This window comes from Ranitomeya imitator, chromosome 3, assembly GCF_032444005.1.
Source record: "Ranitomeya imitator isolate aRanImi1 chromosome 3, aRanImi1.pri, whole genome shotgun sequence".
Lineage (NCBI taxonomy): Eukaryota > Metazoa > Chordata > Amphibia > Anura > Dendrobatidae > Ranitomeya > Ranitomeya imitator.
In genome coordinates this window covers 234,628,106-234,651,229 of record NC_091284.1, presented here as the reverse complement: position 1 = coordinate 234,651,229, position 23,124 = coordinate 234,628,106, and the positions used below count along the sequence as shown (strand labels likewise).

General features: G+C 41.1%; 1 protein-coding gene across 2 annotated transcripts in view; it reads right to left on the bottom strand.

Annotated features, from left to right (window-relative positions):
- Window positions 1-319: 319 nt before the first annotated feature.
- LOC138672018 (complement decay-accelerating factor-like) overlaps window positions 320-23,124 on the bottom strand; it is a 95,531-nt gene continuing 72,726 nt past the window's right edge. For both annotated transcript variants that reach the window (XM_069760107.1, XM_069760108.1), the window contains 5 exons: window positions 15,076-15,172; window positions 13,252-13,328; window positions 11,348-11,536; window positions 5,429-5,525; window positions 320-828 (listed from right to left, as the gene is read on the bottom strand). In XM_069760107.1, the coding sequence (XP_069616208.1) occupies window positions 744-828; window positions 5,429-5,525; window positions 11,348-11,536; window positions 13,252-13,328; window positions 15,076-15,172 (545 nt within the window). In that variant the 3' untranslated portion in view covers window positions 320-743. The remainder of the gene's footprint in view (window positions 829-5,428; window positions 5,526-11,347; window positions 11,537-13,251; window positions 13,329-15,075; window positions 15,173-23,124) is intronic.

Here is a 23,124-nt window from a genome sequence, read left to right as displayed (position 1 = left end):
TCTAGTATGATGAAGTTGCATGGCCTATATCACAGAGGGAAGACAAAGCTCTTATCACAGATAATGATGATGACTGCACAGCTCCTGTCACATAATGTATATGTATACTTATATATTGGCTTATTTATAGATAAAATTGGTTAAGAAAGGTTGATCTGGATGGAACTATGTTACTAGAAAACATATACGGTATATTGCTTTTAATATGCAATAAAAAATGAATGAAGTATTGGCGCACAACAGTAAAAAGTGTAGCTAAAAAAAGAAACATTACCTTTCTAGTATTCCAAAAATAGGAAAACATAATTTCTTGTTTCTTGACATTTAAATTTATTTAACATTTAAGATGATATAAAAGCACAGTACAAAAATCAATACAAAGTAAACATTGTACATGATTTTAAAATATGTATTCCTACTTCTGTATCATTAAAATATTAAGAACACTTGGGATATATTACTCAATCACCTCTATGTAATATTGAAATATTTTATTATTATTACTACTTCTAAGCATGTTAAGATTAATATCTATGAAAACCAACCTACTATTTCTTAGAAGATTGTTCCTACTGTGTTAATAGTATAGCATGCAAAAACAAATTTGCTAAATAATAAAAGGTAAATATGAATTAATGACAGAGTAATCACATCTGATAATTCATACAGACTCAGGTAATGAAAGAAAAAAGCTAAAAAAAAGCATGCAAAACACAACAAAATGCTATCTTCGAGCAAGGTATTCAAATAGCTTGGCACGCAGGGGGATTGCCGCCCCATATACTGTCTGCTGTACATTTTCTCAGTGAATTTCCAATCAATTTGTACCTGTAAATAACCAAATAATTGATTACATAATCTTAGGAAGAACTACTTACTAATTTCTGCAGTTTTTATCTTTAAATTTAATGATGATAGTTGAGCAAATGTCACAAAATTCAATTCCTGCAGATTCTCTTATTTGGGAGTAAAGATACAATTTGCATCAAGTCAGAAGAAAAGGCTTTTAAAAAAAATGGACTATTATACTGGCTTCTCCTCGGCCTTCCTCGTTGCTGTCCTGTCCAGCCATCACCGCTACCAACATTGTCTTTTGTTTAATCATCTTCAGCCTTCTTCTAAAGCCTGGTCTTCTGGCATGACCTTTGACTAGGCCCTACACTGTCAAATAACACCATGGGGACTTCTCTACTGTGGCACTGAAATACCGGTAAAGAGAAAAAGGCCATCAAAGATGTGTACCCCACTCCATGTGACAGCATGGCTCCTAATCAACTTCGGTCCTTGAAGACCATAAAAAGAGCCAAGGAAAATTGAATATAATATATTACTTACCATTGGAATTGCAACACTAAGCAAAAGTCAAGAAAATATGAAAATCACAGGATCAAAAGATAAGTTAATGATATGCAAATGATGAAGAAATGGAAATCAATTTTTCAAAACCTCTTGATTTTTTATTCAGTATCAAGTATGAACACCACAAACAGAACTACTCGCACTTTCATATTTTAGTATGCTATTATTGAGGTTATTAATAATTGTCTGAGGAACATTCCGCTATGCTTAGTGAACTTTTGAATTCAATCCCAAAAGATGCTGCAGGCCATGGTAGACATGTTTAGGCCACCCTAGCTGCTAACAGTTGCACCACCAACTTGCAGCCTGGCATTGTCGTGTTAAAAAGGGCTCTTGGGACACTTTAGAGAGATGGATGTACCTCTGGTTCCACAACCAAATTAATATAACACTGAGCTGTTAGTTTATGTGGAATAAAGACAAGAGGGGTCCAGGTACCATACATTATACCATCTCATACCCTAATCTCGAGAATAGAACTGCTATGAAGTTCCAGAATGAAGACTTTCACATGGCACTGGCAAATTGTCTAATTGAATTCAATGAATGAGAATGAGCTGTGGAGATGCATTCTGTACTGGAAGTGAAATAAGACATCACATACGAAGACTAAAGGTACCTTCACACATAATGATTTCGTTAACGATATCGTTGCAATGTCACACTTTTTGTGACGTAGCAACGATCCCGCTAACGATCTCGTTATGTGTGACAGCGACCAATGATCAGGCCCCTGCTGGGAGATCGTTGGTCATTGGGGAATGATCAGGACTTTTTTTTGGTCGCTGAGCACCCGCTGTCATCGCTGGATCGGCGTGTGTGACGCCGATCCAGCGATGTGTTCACTTGTAACCAGGGTAAATATCGGGTTACTAAGCACGGCCCTGCACTTAGTAACCCGATGTTTACCTTGGTTACCCGGGTGCTGCAGGGGGACTTCGGCATCGTTGAAGACAGTTTCAACTATGCCAAAGTCTTTCCCCTGATCATTGGTGGCTGGAGAGAGCTGTCTGTGTGACAGCTCCCCATCGACCACACAATGACTTACCAACGATCACGGCCAGGTCGTATCGCTGGTCGTGATCATTGGTAAGTCGTTTAGTGTAACGGTACCTTAAGGCAGGGGTCCCCAACTCCAGTCCTCAAGGCCCACCAACAGGTCATGTTTTCAGGATTTCCTTTGCATTGCACAGGTGATGCAATTATTACCTGGGCAAGACTAAGGAAATCCTGAAAACATGACATGTTGGTGGGCCTTGAGGACTGGAGTTGGGGATCCCTGCCTTAAGGTATCAAACGTTGTCTACTCAAACTATCAGAAGGCATTTGCATGACATTAGACTACAAGCTAGACATCCAGCTATACCTACCAGCTACAACTGCCACCGCTCTCAAAGGCTATCATGGTGTAGAGCAAGATGACAATGGAGGCTGGAATGGAAGTCTGTCCACCACAGCAACGAGTCCTGCTTTTGTTTTTTGATTTGTCTGTAGACCATATGGGTAACACCATGAAGAGGACTTCACAATGAAACTTCAAAGTGTTCCAAGAGCCATTTTTCAATACAAAAATGCCAAGCCACATATTGCTGGTGCTACTGTGAGCTACCTATGTGGTGCTGATTATTTGCCTGCCAAAGTGCATTGAATGTGGTAGAACATTTCTCATACAACCATTAGTAACCCCATTAATAGTGGAGACTTCTGCATGTGGCGCTCCTACTTGATATTGAAATGTATTTCCATTTTTTCATCATTTGCATGTGATTAATATGTCTATCCATCCTATGATTTTTATAATTCACAAATTTTCCTTCTTGGTGTTGCGATTTCAGCGTTTATGTGTGTAGTTTATTACTTTTTAACCCCTTTCCAGGCCTCACAATCCAGCAAAGTGGCGGCCGTCTGGTCATCATTTTTGTGAATTCATGCAAATTTAATCCCCCCCAAAAATGTCTTAAAATCCAAATTTTGATGAACATTCATAGTGAAATTGGTTGATTCTTTTAGAAGAAGAGATTCACTAATCTCTACTGGTGAAATATCCGCTTTAAAAAGGAGCAAAACCAAATCACAGCGTTATGTTTATAGTGTAAAAGCTAACTCGTCTTTTACATTCTGAATTTTATTAGTGGTTAGAGTAGAAATTTCATTTATGTTCAGAAAGTCCAAGAATGACAAATATTGTTTTTCTTAATACTGCATATATTATTACTGGATTAGCTTCCTCACTATCCCACAGTGAATAACACGCAGAGCTCTATGTTATTTCTAGTTACTAACATTCGTCATGCAGATCATTGAATGTGAAGTTCAGTGACCGTTCTACAGGGCAGTTCCTCGGAATGTGGAGTTTCAGGTTCTGCACATATACAGTGGGGCAAAAAAGTATTTAGTCAGTCAGCAATAGTGCAAGTTCCACCACTTCAAAAGATGAGAGGCGTCTGTAATTTACATCATAGGTAGACCTCAACTATGAGAGACAAACTGAGAAAAAAAAAATCCAGAAAATCACATTGTCTGTTTTTTTAACAATTTATTTGCATATTATGGTGGAAAATAAGTATTTGGTCAGAAACAAACAATCAAGATTTCTGGCTCTCACAGACCTGTAACTTCTTCTTTAAGAGTCTCCTCTTTCCTCCACTCATTACCTGTAGTAATGGCACCTGTTTAAACTTGTTATCAGTATAAAAAGACACCTGTGCACACCCTCAAACAGTCTGACTCCAAACTCCACTATGGTGAAGACCAAAGAGCTGTCAAAGGACACCAGAAACAAAATTGTAGCCCTGCACCAGGCTGGGAAGACTGAATCTGCAATAGCCAACCAGCTTGGAGTGAAGAAATCAACAGTGGGAGCAATAATTAGAAAATGGAAGACATACAAGAACACTGATAATCTCCCTCGATCTGGGGCTCCATACAAAATCCTACCCCGTGGGGTCAGAATGATCACAAGAACGGTGAGCAAAAATCCCAGAACCACACGGGGGGACCTAGTGAATGAACTGCAGAGAGCTGGGACCAATGTAACAAGGCCTACCATAAGTAACACACTACGCCACCATGGACTCAGATCCTGCAGTGCCAGACGTGTCCCACTGCTTAAGCCAGTACATGTCCGGGCCCGTCTGAAGTTTGCTAGAGAGCATTTGGATGATCCAGAGGAGTTTTGGGAGAATGTCCTATGGTCTGATGAAACCAAACTGGAACTGTTTGGTAGAAACACAACTTGTCGTGTTTGGAGGAAAAAGAATACTGAGTTGCATCCATCAAACACCATACCTACTGTAAAGCATGGTGGTGGAAACATCATGCTTTGGGGCTGTTTCTCTGCAAAGGGGCCAGGACGACTGATCCGGGTACATGAAAGAATGAATGGGGCCATGTATCATGAGATTTTGAGTGCAAACCTCCTTCCATCAGCAAGGGCATTGAAGATGAAACGTGGCTGGGTCTTTCAACATGACAATGATCCAAAGCACACCGCCAGGGCAACGAAGGAGTGGCTTCGTAAGAAGCATTTCAAGGTCCTGGAGTGGCCTAGCCAGTCTCCAGATCTCAACCCTATAGAAAACCTTTGGAGGGAGTTGAAAGTCCGTGTTGCCAAGTGAAAAGCCAAAAACATCACTGCTCTAGAGGAGATCTGCATGGAGGAATGGGCCAACATACCAACAACAGTGTGTGCCAACCTTATGAAGACTTACAGAAAACGTTTGACCTCTGTCATTGCCAACAAAGGATATATTACAAAGTATTGAGATGAAATTTTGTTTCTGACCAAATACTTATTTTCCACCATAATATGCAAATAAAATGTTAAAAAAACAGACAATGTGATTTTCTGGATTTTTTTTTCTCAGTTTGTCTCCCATAGTTGAGGTCTACCTATGATGTAAATTACAGACGCCTCTCATCTTTTTAAGTGGTGGAACTTGCACTATTGCTGACTGACTAAATACTTTTTTGCCCCACTGTAGCCACGATAATTAATATCTGATCTAATTCTAGACATTGTCGTTGTGTAATTCTCAATGCAAAGAAGTTGATATTCTTGGTCACTCACCCCTTACTGCAGCTGTAAACAGCTATTGATCCAAAATCTGTTCCTGTTATTAGCATATTTCCATTTCTGATCCTCTCAGGTTCTCCACAGATGACTTCTATAGAAAGAGCAGTTTAGTTATTATGACTTAGTTTAGTTAATCTAATAGGCCGGGATCACACATGCGAGAAACACGTCCGTGTCTCGCATGTGAAATCCAAGCTCTGGCACTGTGGAGCGGAGCGTGCGGCTCCATGTGTTGCTATGCGGCCGCACGCTCCGCTCTGGAGTGCCGGCGGCAGAGTTTGGATTTCACATGCGAGACACGGACGTGTTTCTCGCATGTGTGATCCCGGCCTTACTGACACAATGGGAGATGAATATTCTTCTGCAAATCAGTATGGTGATTTCTTTTGAAATCCATGACAAATACACAGCAAATCTGCATGTGTAATATTTTGATTTGGCTGCTGACTTGTTGTGGATTTCAGCTCTACAATGGGAGAAGTGAAATTCCGGAGTGAATTTTTTGCAACAGAAATGTATATGTTGCAGATTTTAAATTCCATGACAGAAGTCAATAATTTCACAAAGTGTGGATAAGATTTGTTGACATCTCACTTGGCTGATGCTGGGATTTACTACAGATTTTTTGCCTGCAAATCCACATGAAAATTCTCCAGCATTTCATATGGCTGTATTTAATGAACCTCTAACGCAAAATAACACAACTACATCAGTGTTGGGTTGTCTGTGTGTAACAGGGGGCTCAGGAGCTGTTACAAAAACATCATCTCTGCCTAACATCAGCTGCCGGAGCGGAGTTTTGATAACTGCTATTAATTATTAAAATACCCCTGTCAATGTCGGACAGCGGTATTTAAAGGGAACCTGTTACCATGTTTGTCCGATACGAGATATGGCCACCCCCTTTCAGCAGCCCTCAACAGGACAGATAAGTACGCCTGCGCAGGAGCGCAATGCCGGAGAACCTGTGAAGCAAGCAGGAGGGCGGCATCGCAAGAAGATGGGAGGCGCCAGACCAGGACCTACAGCACCCATCAGATTGGCCGGCCCTGCAGGTGAGTATAATAAAAGTTATTTTTCTTTTTTTGCAGGTCGGATCGGGGCTTATCTACAGCATTATAGAATGCTGTAGATAAGCCCTTAAAGGTGATGGCCGTAACTTGTATTGGCAAACCTGGTGACAGGTTCCCTTTAAATGGATGCAATCATGGTTTATCTATGGTTTTGTATGGCAACCAAGGACCTGCTTAAAGCACCTGTCTCTGGCATCTCAGTACGTCTGTGAAGCAGGCTCTGCTCCCTTCACCTTGGTCCGCTGCCCTCCACATCAGGTTTTGCAAGTTGCCTGACGTGACTCAGTAATATTATCTCTCTAGGCCTTTTAAGGCCAATTAAGACATACACCTGTGTCTTCAGACTTTTATTCAAGGCTCTAGTTTGGTGTACGAAACCTTCAGTGCACACAGTGCGAACCTGCTTCTATTACTGATGCCCTGCTGACTTCACTTCATCTGACCTGATGCTCCCAAGATTCCATAAGTTGTCTCGTCCTCGCTCCCCACATACCATCTTGCCAGCTGTACAATTCCCGGGGTCCATGTACTCACCTGGACCTGGGGCTTAGTGGGGCCACTTCAAAAGGTGAGCCTAACACTCAGTTCACTTGATTTTCCCTATTGTGGTTTTGCAGTATGTAGTATGTAGTATATTCACTATTGTTGTATTTTAGTATAGCGTATAAGCACTTAGGCAACTGCATGTTCAAGTCCCATTAGGGGACTAAAAAAAAAATAAAGTAAAACAAAAAGTTTAAAAAATATCAATAATTGAAAAAAACTCTAAAAACTCTAAACACCCACCTTTTCCTCCATTAAAAATAAAGAAATAAAAAGATAAACTTATCAAAGCATGCAATTATTCAACCCATAGATTTAGCAACAGAAAGAGAGGAAAAAAGTTAAAAAAAAGCCACATATGCAGTTTTTCAGTAAACATAATTCCCTAAAAATTTCAATGAAAAGCAATCAAAATGTCATATGTACCTCAAATTGGCTTCCATCATCAGCTCCCCATGCAATACCAGGTCCTCACACTGCTCAATCGATGGCAAAATATTTTTACGGGTGTAAAAAAAATGGCGACATAGACCAAATATACAAAACCAGAGCTCCTCTCACGTCTAACAGTATGAGATCTGTTGTGTTACAACATTGTGAGAACTGTAGGTCTGTATCTACTGTCATGATCTTTCTTTAGTTTTTTTTACTCTCCTTTAGTTTATCTGTGCAGACAGATGTTAATAATACGTAAGTGAAAACACTGTGTGCACAGTCACTATATGGTGCATAGACTAGGTTCCCAGACCATCAATATAAATAAAAAAGAAGTCTAGCACTCATCTTCAGCAAACGTGGAATAGATTTATTTGTAGCACTTGAAACGTTTCAGTCCAAAGGGACTTTCATCAGTCACTACAGTATCATAAGAAAATAAAGAAACAAAAAATGATGTACAACCAGTTCAAAAATAACCAAGGTATATACAGGATAACATACAGTAACTTATAAACAATAAATTGACATACAACATTCGCTTGAGGTCAAAATGGAATATCATGCTAGAATAGGATATAAAGGCAGTAAGTTGAACTGCAAATATCTACCCCTCATGTCAAAGAAAGTGAGACAATAAGTGACCATAAGAGCCCACACAATGGAGAACGTACCATGCTAATGATAGCCAGTAGGGCTATGTTATGGCCAAGGTCCATAAGAATTTGGAGAATCCACCCGGTAGGCCCATTGTAGCCTCCACTGACTCTATCCTATCTCCTATTGCCAAATATCTTGAGAGAATCCTCACTCATCTAGTACCCACTGATGCCCTCCTGGTTACCGTTGATGTTAGGGATTTATATACCTCCATTCCCCATATCGAAGGCATCAATTCCACACGCCGTGTATTAGAGAACACAAACATGGACACGGATCAGATATCACTCTGTACTGACCTCTTGAAATTGGTTCTCACGTCTAACTTTTTTCTCTTCCAAGAGACATTCTATCTACAGGTAAAAGGGACTGCGATGGGCTCGCACGTAGCACCTCCGTATGCTAATGCATACATGATAGACTTTGAAGAAAGTATCATCTATAAGAACCCTCTCTTCCAGGCTAACGTCATCCTATGGAAGAGATACATTGATGACGTGTTCTGTGTATGGCACGGTCCCACTGAGACTCTCCACTCTTTCTTTGAAACACTCAATGTCTCTTGGCCAGGCATCAGCTTCACTATCAGTAACAGCCCTGAGAGGATGAACTTCCTTGATACACTGGTGATCAAAAATCCTGAGGGCCTCTTGGGCACTGATCTGTACTCTAAGAGTACGGACCGGAACAGCCTACTGCATTTCGAAAGTCTCCATCCCCCCTCCACTAAGAAATCTATACCCAGGGCACAGTACCAAAGAGTCCAGCGGATTGTATCCAACATGTCTGTCAGGGAGTCACGAATACGTGAAATGACGCACAAATTTGAAGCGAGAGGCTACCCCTCCCCCTTCTAGAGGACTCTAAAACCACACCAAACAAACCTAAGAGTGACACCTCTAAACGGATTCCATTCGTACATGCCTTCCACCCCTCGGTATACAAAATACATAAAGCCACACGGAAAAATTGGTCAATTCTCGCCACTGCTCACCCTCAAGTCCCTGAATTCAAACAACCGTTTTTACCATGCTTTAAACGAGCTCCCAGTTTAAGGGGCACTTTTGTGAAAGCTGATATAGGCCCGAGCACGGTAACAAGGCAACATTTTCTCCACAAACCTAGAAAAGGGACTTTTCCATGTCTTCATTGTGCGCAGTGTAACAATGTTCTCAAAGGTGACAAAATTACACACCCATATTCCGGCAAAGAATTTAAAATTCATGGTTACTTCACATGCAGTTCTACATATGTAGTCTATGTTATTAAATGCCCTTGTGGCCAACTGTATGTAGGCGAGACATCACAATCCATCTGTGATAGAGTGTCTAAACACAAATCAACCATCCGTTGCAAAAACCTTCTCTTACCGATACCCCATCACTTTATCTCCATGGGACATAACATTTCCCAACTGAAATTCTTAATCTTGGAACATGTACCACCCCCACGTAGAGGTGGAAACAGAATCCTGACCCTCAAGAAGCGTGAGGCGTTTTGGATACATGCATTAGACACATTGTCACCAAAAGGTCTGAATAGAGAGTACGAACTATCTGCTTTTACCTAATGTAATACCATAGTGGCTATTGTATATATGTAATAATTGTGATATGTTCTATTCTCTAATATATGTCTCTGCTTCTTTTAGAGTCGTCTCTATTGAACCGATCGGATGGGCACGCTAAAATATTTCACCTAACATCTTGCCACCCTTCTGTTGATTTAGCACTACCTGGAGACACCTCTTCATAATGTACTCTAGACACCATTAATGCCATTAGACGTATGCAACTATATCACGGACCCACTAAGTGTCTAATACCATACTTTTTCCTTGTTATAGGTATTCAGATTTCACCTTCTATCATACTCAGTATATTCGTCTCAATTTAGACACTCTTACACAGATAATACAGCGTTCTATTTTTTTTTTCTCCAACGCCACATCACATCCTGTTTAGCGGCACTGCCCCCTAATTACCCGGCTCCTGCCTCCTATACTATTTATACACAGACAGATCCACACTCCCCAGACTTGCGGTGGATTCCGTGTCTGGAGGTTGTGCCTCTCTTTCTCCTGTTACCATCATCCTCAGGTAATATGTTTCACGGACATTTGGCACATTTTTACTGGAACGCCCCATATCCTTAGGTTTAACAATAGTCTGAATCCCTTTTTTTTCCCAGACTGCAGGTGTTTTAATTCATAGGTGGTCATCGCCCCACCACTCTGCCTAAGTTATATTACTCCTATCCTTTGTGCCCTATAGAGTGGCGGCGTCTTTGTGAGGGCAGCACGGTGGCGCAGTGGTTAGCACAGCAGCCTTGCAGCGCTGGGGTCCCACCCAGGACAACATCTGCAAAGAGTTTGTATGTTCTCTCCGTGTTTCCTCCGGGTACTCTGGTTTCCTCCCACATTCCAAAGACATACTGATAGGGATTCTAGATTGTGAGCCCCATTGGGGACAGTGATGATAATGTGTGCAAAACTGTAAAGCGCTGCGGAATATGTTGGCGCTATATAAAAGTAAAGATTATTATTATTATTTTAGTCATACCCTTGGTTTTTCATCCTCTCCAGGATATCCTTTATAAGCATTCTTTACAAACATTCTTTTCGTTTCCTGTTTATTTATGTTAGGTACATTGATTGGGTACTGTTTCTTTTCCCATGAACATAGCCCTACTGGCTATCATTAGCATGGTACGTTCTCCATTGTGTGGGCTTTTATGGTCACTTATTGTCTCACTTTCTTTGACACGGGGGGTAGATATTTGCGGTTCAACCTAGTGCCTTTATATCCTATTCTAGTATGATATTCCATTTTGACCTCTTGCCTCAAGCGAATGTTGTATGTCAATTTATTGTTTATATGTTACTGTATGTTATCCTGTATATACCTTGGTTATTTTTCTACTGGTTGTACATCATTTTTTGTTTCTTTATTTTCTTATGATACTGTAGTGACTGATGAAAGTCCCTTTGGACTGAAACGTTTCAAGTGCTACAAATAAATCTATTCCACGTTTGCTGAAGATGAGTGCTAGACTTCTTTTTTATTTAGATGTTAATAATAGGCATCACTCTGATTTGCGTTTTTACTGTAGCTCAGACCCCTAATATCAGTATTTTTTCTGTATTTCTTGAGCATGTGGCAGTATTTGCAGATCACTTAAACTAATTCCAAACTGCACTTACTTTTGCAGAATTCATTGAGGTTTGACCATGTGAACCCTTCCAGACACTGAATGATTGGTGATAAAAATGGATCATATTTGTATCCAGGGAGGCAACTGTAGACTATAATTATGGAAACTGGATAATATTGGGTATCAGGCATCTGAATAATCTGTGCAGATTTCGGAACAGGTGGATCGGGGCAGCTTCCTATTTGGCAGGAAAAATAGAATTATTTTATTTACTATTGTACATTAAGGAGGTTGTCCAGTGAAATAAAAAGTAATCACTTATCCATTAGATGGGAGATAACTTGGTGATCGGTGAGTGGCTGACTGATGAAAATGAGCATTGCAATATGAATCGGCAGGACGGATTCCCGACCTCCATTCCACTGATCTTCTACGGAGCACCCAAGTCAGTAGCAAAGGGAATGGATGAAGTGGCGGTCAATCATACGCTCTGCCGCTCTATTCTAATGGGGACTCCCACCAATCAACAAGATGTCACCTCTTCTGTGACTGGTGATAATTTTTTTGCATCAGACTATACATTTAACAATGAGATCATGAACAACAGATGGTCAAGTTCAATCACATATTTCTGCACACATTATATGTTCTTCCCACTAAGAATGTATCACCTGTCTACACTAACGGTGATATATGTATGATTGCTGGATGGCCCACTTTTGGGACACCAGTGGATTATTACAATGCAAGTCCCATGTCCATTGTTCCTTCTCATTATATGACCATAGTGATGTAGATTTCGAATAGGGCTGTGGTCACACATGCACACTGACTGTCCAGTCAAATTCTTTGGGGCAGACTGAGACTGCCAAGCACAAGGTTTCAGGGTTGTCCAATATTTTTTTGCATAAGGGCAATTGTGGACCTGACAGAAGCAAGTTCTTCTCTTTGTGATTTTCTGACTTTGTATCTATTCTCTTAGAGACTAACCGTCATTTTCATTTTCATTTCATAAATCAATGGCACATATGAGAATAAGAAACTTTGTACTTTATCTTATCAGGGAAATGTGCTTCTTTCTACTCTTGGACTGATCATTCACTCCCAATTCATGGGTAAAATCTGTATTCATTGAAGACAGATTTTCCCTTTATTGAAATAGGAGATAAGAGTTGGTGCTTTTAACATTCTATGTAGAGGGGAGGAGAAGGGAGGAGCTGGAGGCGGATACATACATGCCATTCTACTACAAGTTCTCCTGAAATGACAGTTACAGTTCTCCATAGAACTTTATGAGCACCAACTGTCATCTCTTATTTCAGTAATGGAAATTCTATACTCATTGTAAGACAAATTTTACAGCTACGTTGAAAATTTTGAAAGTGAAACAATAATCCAGGAGGTGAAAGTAGCAGATTTATCTAATAGGATATACCACCGAGTTTATTATTTACTGTCAATTTATGAAAAATAAAATAAAAATAATGGATGATCTTTAACTGTCTGTATAAACACGGATGGATTTTGCTGGTAAGTGCAGTTCAGCTGTTCTGCGGTCAATAAAGATGAACTGCAATACCACATACAACCTTAGGACAGAGTTGGTTGTTTTGGAAGAAAGCAGACATTTGTTTTTTTACTAGTGCACAGCCCAATTACAATATTCTCAATTTGCTCTTGAGGACATCCATATTTTAGAAACATATCAGTGACATCACTTTGGAAAGTATCGGGTCCATTAAATGTTGCTATGAAGAGAGGAGTACTATATTCACTTGTGCTACTGATTTATTTATTTTTTAAATAAGATAGAATTTAATCATAGCACTTCCATATGTAAAGTGAAGGTTGTAGCACGTCACTTATCTGTGTAAATAGGTGAGTGGGACTGGTATTAAAGTAAGACAATATCAGCAGTATAAAATCTGTAGATGTATTTATCAAGTTCCTTACTCTGACAAGTTGGAATGCTTCCGCTCCAGATTCCTTCCTCCAGGCATTCTCTGTATGGATTCCCCACCAACTTGTAACTTCATGAAACATAAAAAGAAAACACACCACATTTGATGAATACAATAGTTTTTATTATATTTATAAACTTGCAATTATATTATATTTGGATGTGTATTGTCCCTCAACTGGTAATTTAATCCAATAAAGTAATTAGTATTGCAAGAGGACAAGTCTGTCATGACCAGACCGGGAAGGGGAGAACAGGACTCAAATCCCGGCCTGGATCATGACACAGTCAATGCTAACACCTAGCAACTCATATTCATAGTGGTCATACAAGGGGACCAGCCTTTCTGGGCTAAGACTGTGCTGCATTGGCATACTCATCTCATCCATGTATTATGTCAAAGGTCCCCAGGCTTTCTTACTTGGGGAGCCACATTCAGCTCTGAGACAGGATCATAAGCCACATCCAGACACCCCCGTCTCAGAGTAGTGACATCTGCTCCCGCTTCCAAATTGGCAACACCAAAAGCCCCCATTAATTATAATGTCAGCCAAAAGCTTTCCCAAACAAATTACACTAAGGCAGTATACTTACAGGGGTTCCGACCTTACCCCGATTTAGTATTCTTGCATAATGCACTTCCACCACATTATCGCATCCAGCTTAAACCGCCTTCTCCGACTGGCAGTGTCATCCTATCTCCAGATCCATAAACCCCCAAGGCCAGTATATGCATTCATATCTGCTCTTCTGTGTGAGGCTAGTCACAAAAGTCAGAATCTGGAGACCTACTATTCATAAAGTAGCTTTTTTGCTAGATCTGATGTTAATTAATCAAGCTGTCAGATAGCCTCACGTCTTGGGATCGCAAGTCACATGCAGCTCCTGAGCCATAGGTTATCACCGCTACACACAGTGATTGATACCACATCATTGCTAAAGCCCGGAAAACAGACAATGTGGCATGGTAATAGGGAAGTGTTGACATAGGAGGAGTGAATTAATCATTTGGTATTTTGGACCATTGTAAACAGCTTTTAAAATTTTTACATGAGGTTAAATCTTAACAAAGTAGTTGGAGAAAACATACAAACATCAGGGCTGATGCATATAAACTTTTCGCAAAAAGTGCCACTTTGGCCAACACCAATCAAATCCAATTTGAGATTTTAGAAAGCTGACCTAAAATGGGATTTAGGCTAAATGCATATGTCTGTATACCATCGTCATCGTGATTTTTATATTGATCAGAGGTCTCTTGGCCTAACTCGTCAGTATCTAAGGCATATATGAGGTTGATGAGTTTTGATCATGGAGACTTGCAGTCAATCCCAAGGTCGTGGTCCTTACTCAGCCTGTGATATACAGACATCTCATTCAGACCTTACTCATACTCTTTGTTATGCACTAGGTGCTCTGTTCAATTTAATAAGGAAATCGTTAGCTAAAATACATAATCAGCTGACAACGGGCCCCCACAATGATCGCCTGCAATCTGTGAGGGAACCTGGCATCAAGAGTTCAATTCTCCGATAGCCCTGCCATGTAATGTATGAATGTGCTGGGTCCCATGGCGAGATTGATGTGCTCTGTAGAAGTTTACTGCCCTGACTAATAGATGGAGTACTAAATAGAGGATAATTCCTCTTTTTTAACTCAAAATAAAAAAAATATTTGACCTTTTTATGGTGTCCATAATAGAAGCTAGATTGCTCGGCTAGCTGCTGTCTTCCCCAATGCACCAGTTACATTGCCATTAGGTTTCAACAACTGGCCATGTTATTTGCTTGTTGTTTGATGTTTCTATATAAACTTACCCACTATTACAGAAGAAAAATGCTTTTGACTGAAACTTGTCGTCTATCATTTCTACATCTCCATTTTCCACTTTTCCTGGTGAACCACAGGATACTCCTTAAAAACATAATTATTTCATAGATGACGTACTACTCCAATGTAGATGCTTTTTCACACAGCCCTTTAAGGACCAGTTCAGGAGGTATACATACATTAATGTTGAATTTTTATTAATTTAGTAATATAAGGGAAAAAAGCAACCTTTTTTTTTACTATTACCTGTTTAAAAAGGTTTTCCAGTTTCAGACAACCCCTTTTCTCCAGGTGAAGTTGGTTGTAAAATATACTACACTTTACCCACCCTCCCCAGGTCCAGAACTGAGTCTATACCACTGCTCCCAGTATCTGTTATTATCTGGAGCGTTGATGTAATGTTGATAGCATTGCAGCTAATTACTGAGTTCAGCAGCTCTACCCAAGTTGACAGCACGAGCCACTGAGCTCACTAATTGGCTGCAGCGCTGTCAATGTGACGTAGTGGCAGAGACTCAGAGCTAGACATGGGGAGTGGACGATGGATGAAGAATAGATTGTGTATTAAAGCAAACTGCAGTCAGGGAGCAAAGGTTTTCTACTAAACAGAAAACTCATTTAGATATACACAAAAAAAGTATTTAGTCAGCCACCAATTGTAAAAGTTCTGCCACTTAAAAAAGTTGAGAGAGGCCTGTAATTGACATTATAGGTAGACCACAACTATGAGAGTCAAAATGAGAAAACAAATCCAGAAAATCACCTTGTCTGATTTGGCAAGATTTATTTTGCAAATTATGTAGGAAATTAAGTATTTGGCCATTAACAAAAGTTCATCTCAATATTTTGTTATATATCCATTGTTGGCAATGACAGAGGTCAAACGTTTTCAGTAAGTCTTTATAAGGTTGGCACACAAAGTGATGTTTTGGGCCTGTCGCTGGGCAACACGGACTTTCAACTCCCTCCAAAGGTTTTCTATGGGGTTGAGATCTGGAGACTGGCTAGGCCACTCCAAGACCTTCATATGCTTCTTACGAAGCCACTCCTTCTTTGCCCTGGCGGGGTGCTTGGGATCCATCCATGTTTCATCTCCAATGCCCTTGCTGAGGAAAGGAGGTTTGCACTCAAAATCTCACGATACATGGCCCCATTCGTTCTTTCATGTACACGGATCAGTCATCCTGGTCCCTTTGCAGAGAAACAGCCCCAAAGCGTGATGTTGCCATCCCCATGCTTCACAGTAGGTATGGTGTTCTTTGGATACAACTCAGCATTCTGTCTCCTCTAAACACGACGAGTTTTGTTTCTACCAAACAGTTTTACTTTGGTTTCATCAGACCATACGAAATTCTCCCAATACTCTTCTCGATAATCCATATGCTCTCTAGCAAAATTCAGATGGGCCTGGACATGTACTGGCTTAAGCAGGGGACACATCTGGCACTGCAGGATCTGAGTCCCTGGCGGTGTAGTGCTTTACTGATGGCAGCCTTTGTTATGGTGGTCCCAGCTCTATGCAGATCATTCACTAGGTCCCCCCTGTGGTTCTGAGATTTTTTCTCACCGTTCTTGTGATCATTTTGACCCCACGCGCTGATCTGCATGGAGCCCCAGATCGAGGGAGATTATCAGTGGTCTTGTATGTCTTCCATTTTCTTATTATTGCTCCCACAGTTGATTTCATCACACCAAGCTGCTTGCCTATTGCAGATTCATTCTTCCCAGCCTGGTGCAGGTCTACAATTTTCTTTCTGGTGTCCTTCGACAGCTCTTAGGTCTTCACCATAGTGGAGTTTGGAGTGTGAGTGTTTGAGGTTGTGGACAGGTATCTTTTATACTGATAACAAGTTCAAACAGGTGCCATTACTACAGGTAATGAGTAGAGGACAGAGGAGCTCTTAAAAAAGAAGTTACAGTTCTGTGAGAGCCAGAAATCTTGCATGCTTTTAGGTGACCAAATACTTATTTTCCACCATAATTTGCAAAATAAATCTTGCCAAATCAGACAAGGTGATTTTTTTTATTTGTTTTTTAATTTTTGCTCTCATAGTTGTGGTCTACCTATGATGTCAATTACAGGCCTCTATCATCTTTTTAAGTGGGAGAACTTGCACAATTGGTGGCTGAATAAATACTTTTTTCCCACTGTATATCCATATTGACAAGCACATGAGACAGCCCGGTAGACCTTTGGTGGATCCAGGACACTGATGACATCAGCCTTAGAGATTGTACTATTGGAACTAGCAATAACCGTTTCAAGGAGGTGTCCTCCCTTTTGCTGTGCTGTGATCATGATGATTACAGCAATGAGTGGATTATCTCCTGAGTTCCGAGTTTTCTCAGAATCTGCATAACGCATGCTTCTACTGTTCATTTTGAGGGTGCAATATTACAATGTTACGAATGTACGTCATTATCAATCAACTAGAAGCTTTCCATAGCATACATTTTTACTGTAGATCATTAATGCTGTGAAGGTGGAGAAGATGTTGAACACCCTTTCTGAAGAGTAATGTATAGTTTTCCTGTGGATAAGGTCCAAATGCCCACCTCCCTTCTGAGCCCCCCACAAGTGTAGCTAAGCCACACTTAATGCTCACATGGTTGGTATTTTTGTTGCGATGAGAACCCACTTAATTTACTGGTGCATGTCTCCAGAAGCATGAGCTGGGCGTAACGTACTGGACATTACAACGTGCTGGGCACTGCAATGTGTGGGAGCTACAATAGCAGATTTGCAAATTTTACTCTGCAACATCCACTGCTGCTTGTTTCTGGAAAACACCCATGGAGTTAAAATCATCACTATACTTGTAGATAAATTCCCAAAGGGGTATAATTTCCCAAATTGGGTTACTTGAGGGAGCTATTCTGCTCTTCTAGCACTTAGGAACTCTATTCTACTAAAATCTGCGCTCCAAGAGACAAATAGGGCTCTGTCCCTCCGAGTCTCGCCATGTGACTAAGCAGTACTGTACCACCACATATAGGGTATTTCCACGTTCACCAGATATTGTGTGACACATTTTGGTGCCATTTTTACCCATTGCCCCTTGCAAAAATGTAAAATCTGGGGCTAAAGCAACATTTTTTAAAAATATTATTTTTCCTTCACTGCCCAATGGTATAAAATTCTGTGACACACATGTGCTGTGAATATGATCACTGCAACCTTAGATAAATTCCTTAGAGGTGTAGTTTGTAACATGTGGTTGCTTAGGCTAGCTTCACACTAGCGTTTGGCAGGGCTGCGGACCGCGGCCTTCTTCCTCTGTGAAGCCCCGCCCCCACTGCCACGCCTCTTTCTTCAGCTCCAACTACGTCTGCATGCATTCTGCGTACCAGGCCATGCGGATGTATGCGGATGCCTCCGCATGCGTTGTTTTGAATTTCTGTGAGGCACATGTGGTGTCAATGTGAGGGGTCACAGAGGCTGTTTTATACCCCAAGCACATCCCATTTAAACATTATTAAATGTTGCTAATTTTATATGTTTTAATACCTTATGCTGCTATGTTCATACATGATGTGTAAATACTGTTGTATACTGCATACTGTAAGATGTGCATTATGTTGTAGCATAGGGAGAGTGTAGTTAGTGGTTAGGACACTAGATTGAGATACTTTAGTATTACATTTTCCTAGGAACAGAAACAGTTAAATTAGGAGGGGCCTGCTGTGGGTAAGAAAGGGAATTTCCAGTTTTCTAGTCAGAGTAGCCTGGGAGCTGAGACAGGCCAGAAGAGCCAGAGAGCCCAGGCAGTCCTGTAGGGCCTTAGAGCCCGGGGCAACATAGTGGTCCTCGCAACGTTCTAAGAGGTGAATCCCAGATATATATATATATAGAAGTGCAGCAGTGACAGCAGCAGTGCAAGGAGCCGTGACAGTGGAAGTAAGAGCAGGAGCTACCGCAAGAGTCACAGCAGTACAGTACCGCAGGTCGCTCCGAAAATGTGGCAACTAGCAACTTGGGCTGATGCCCTTATGTCTGAATGAAACGGACAAGGGAATTCCTAAAGGTAGTCAGGCTGGACACAGAGGACGCTGCAATACCGAGTGGAGCGTCCCGGAAACACATTGAAACGCACAGGGAAAATGAAGAACATGTGCTGTGAGGAACCTAATTTTGATGCTGTAACTGAAAAGACAAAGGAAATGTGCTGTATGGAATGTTGTGTTGATGCTGCAAAAGATATGGATGTGCTGAGAGAAGAAACGAGTAGAGTTATCTGTTTAAAGTTGAACGTGAACTCTGTCTCTATTTGTGCAACAACACCAACAGCAGAAGTTCAGCCGCTCAGATGGGACCCTGATGGTGCAGATGATGTAGCTGAAGGTACGCTAAAAAGGGGACATTGTTTTATGTGACGGGAGACCAGGGCGTGCAGGAGCCATTAGTCTCAGCCACGACTACGGCCCTGGCTCCCTCACATTAACATACTCACCACACCCCTAGATGAATTAATTGAGAGGTGTGGTTGTAAAATGACATCAGTTATGGGAGCTTTCTGCTATTCTTGCACCTGAGGGGCTCTGCCAATGTGACATGGCACCCTCAAATTATTCCAGCAAATCTGAACTCCAATATTGCCCTTCTTCCCTTCTGAGCTGTGCGCTGTAGTTTTTGACCACATATGGCATATCTGTGTTCTCAGGAGAAATTGCACAACAAATTGTGTGGTGCAATGTCTCCTGTTACCCTTGTTAAAATAAAAAATTGGGGATAAAAGGACATATTTATGGGGAAAAATTTGTTGTTTTTTTTGTTTGTTTTTACACCTCAACATTATAAACTTCTGTGAATGACCTGTGATCTCAAGGTGCTCACCACACATCTAGCTACACTCCTTGAGGGGTCTATTTTCCAAAATTGGGTAATTTCTCAGGGGATTACACTGCTTAGGCACATCAGTGGCTCTCCAAACACGACATGGCATCCACTAATGATTCCAGCAAATTTCGCATTCAAAAAGTCAAATGGTGCTCCTTCCCTCCCGAGCCCTGTCATCCGCCCAAACAGTAGTTTTCCTCCATATCAGCGTACTCAGGAGAAATTGCACAACTTGTATGGTGAATTTTTCTCCTGTTACTCTTGTGAAAATGTAAAATTTGGTGTGAAAACAATTTTGTGAGAAAAATGTGAATTTTCTATTTTGACAGCTTTACGTTATAATATTCTGTGAGGCACCTGGCATTTCAAGGTGCTCACCAGACATGTAGATACATTCCTTGATGGGTCTAGTTTCCAAAATTGGGTCAGTCGTGGGGGGTTTCCACTGTTTAGGAACATCAGTGGCTCTCCAAACACGACATGGCGTACGCTCTCGATTCCAGACAATTTTGCATTCAAAAAGTCAAATGGTGCTCTTTCTCTTTCGAGGCCTGTACCCAAACAGTAGTTTTCCCCCACATATGGTGTATCGGTGTGCTCAGGAGAAATTAAAGAACAAATTTTCAGGTCCATTTTCTCTTGTTACACTTGTGAAAATAAAAGCAACATTTTTGTGATAAAAAGTTAAATGTTTATTTTCTCCTTCCACATTGCTTCAGCTTATGTGAACAATCTTCTTGAATGTGGTTTTGAGCACCTTGAGGGGTGCATTTTTTAGAGTAGTGTAAATTTTGAGTATTTTCTGTCATATAGGCCCTTCAAAGTCACTTCAAATATCATGTGGTCCCTAAAAAAAATGATTTTTGTAAATTTGGTTGGAAAAATGAGAAATCGCTGGTCAACTTTTAACCTTCTAACTTCCTAACAAAAGCATTATGTTTCAAAAATCATGCTGATATAAATTAGACATGTTGGAAATTTTATTTGCTAACTATTTTGTGTAACATATCTCTCTGGTTCAAGGGCATAAATTTTAACATTTTTATATTTTCACCAAATTTCAGATTTTTTCCAAAAATAAACACAATCAAACAAATTTTACCACTATCATGAAGTACAATATGTCACAAAAAAACCATTCTCAGAATCTATAGGATCAGTTGAAGGGTTTCAGAGCTATTACCACATATGGTAAAACTGGTCAGAATTGTAAAATTTGGTCTGATCACGAAGATGAAAACAGGTTTGAGGAGTGAAAGAGTTAACAAGGGAAACTGTAAATGGTCTTGTAAATTATTAATAACTGCTGCTGTAAAAAAAAGATTGGAAATCGATGACAAGAGAGAAAAAAATCATCTGGGTGAAATTATTTTTTTTTATCGCTTTAACGAACCCAGCCTCACAGTCCTAGTGTTTGCCTCCAGTCTCCGCTAGGGGGAGCGTATTACTCACAAGAATGTTATGCTATTTCACACATTTATGGCATATGTTTATGGTAAGGTTGGATTTTCTTTTCTGGGACTCTTATTTTTGGGACAATTGGGACCCTTTAATCCCTTGTTTTCTAGTTTAAAACAGCCTTTAGTGGATGCTTTTCACATTGAAGTCAGTGGACATCTAGCATCCACCAGAGGTCTTCAATTTTCTTCAATGGTGCATGGCAGGTGAAAGATGCACAAAATTAATTCTGAGGTACATCAGAACTGGCTTTTTGTACTATCTCTGTGTGTGTTCTCATACATACAACTGTATTAAAGCTTGATATCACATGGATCCTAGTTATGTTCCCTATGGAATTTCATGAGAGTACACTGAACCATTTTGTGCCCCAGATTTGAGTTTAAAGAGAACCTGTCATCAGAATCATGCAAGGTAAACTAAAGGCATAGGCAGCACTGTTCTGCTGATTTAATTGGTACCTTCATTGTTGAAATATGTAGCTTGGTTATTCTATATTCACCAATAGAAGTTTTGGGGCATCAAGTTGTTCATGCATTGGGGTTGGCATGTGGGGTGGGACTGTGGGATGGGTCTTCATCTCTACCAAGGCCACTCAGTTGCTTTTGATGTAAGGATCTACATATTGTTTAAAATTCTGCACCTGCACTGTCCTAGCCACAAGCGACGCACAGATTAATCTGATGGCAGATTTTAGTAAAATGGTGCCAGTGTTGGCGAATGTGCATGTTAACCTTCTGGCAGGCTGCAGGAAAATGGCGCCTACGCAGATGGAGATCTCAGCTCCTCGTTGAGCCAAGATCTCAACCCGCGCATGCTCTGCCACAGGCGTAATTTTCCTGAAGCCTGCAACCAGATCTATCTGTTCAAGTGCTGTCCATGGCTAGGATGGCACCTGCGAGGAATTTTAACCCCTTAGTGACAGAGCCAATTTGGTACTTAATGACCAAGCCAATTTTTACAATTCTGACCCCTGTGACAGCTAGGGGGCGCTGTGAGTGCTCCTTGGGATGTGCATGGAGGCAAATCTATTGTGATAATCGTGGTGAAACAGTGACTGGCTGTGTTGTGAATGGCCGATATGTGTCGCAGAGGGAGTCTGCGTAGTAAGTCTTATGCAATGTTGTTGTTCTGGGACCTGTAGTCCCTCAAGAGTGTATATGTATGGTGTAGTGGTAAGGGAGACTTACTAGGCTAGTTGTGTGAGATGGGTGGGACAAACAAGCCACACATCCACACTCCCACCCAGGGGAGTGGTTAAGGCTTTATAATTTGACCAGGGTGTGGGTCACATGTTCCCGTGTGGTTACAGTGAAAGGTCCTGGAGAGCCTGTGTGTTGGGAGGTCCTGGGAGTAAGACCGGATCCCTGAATAGCACACTGAACCGCCTGTGTTGGATTTCCTGGGAGTAGGAGTCCTGAAGAGCACATGGTGGGGCTTTGGACCTGGTGGGCCTGGTGTGTTGGATTTCCTGGGAATAGGAGTCCTGAAGAGCACATGGTGGGGCTTTGGACTTGCTGGTGGCCTGGGGTGTTGGACGAGGCCCTGAATAGCACCTGGACAGGTCACATGTGCGGTTCATGTGGGGAAACTACCGTCCTTCGGTGGGTCTGGACTGACTAAGATATGCTGCCCAGGCAAGTTGGCGATCCCTGTGAGGCAGCTTTCCCGGAGGAGTGGACTGACAAGGAGTCAGCAGGTGGAGCAGGAGCTCCCGTCAGGTATGTATACAGACTGTTGG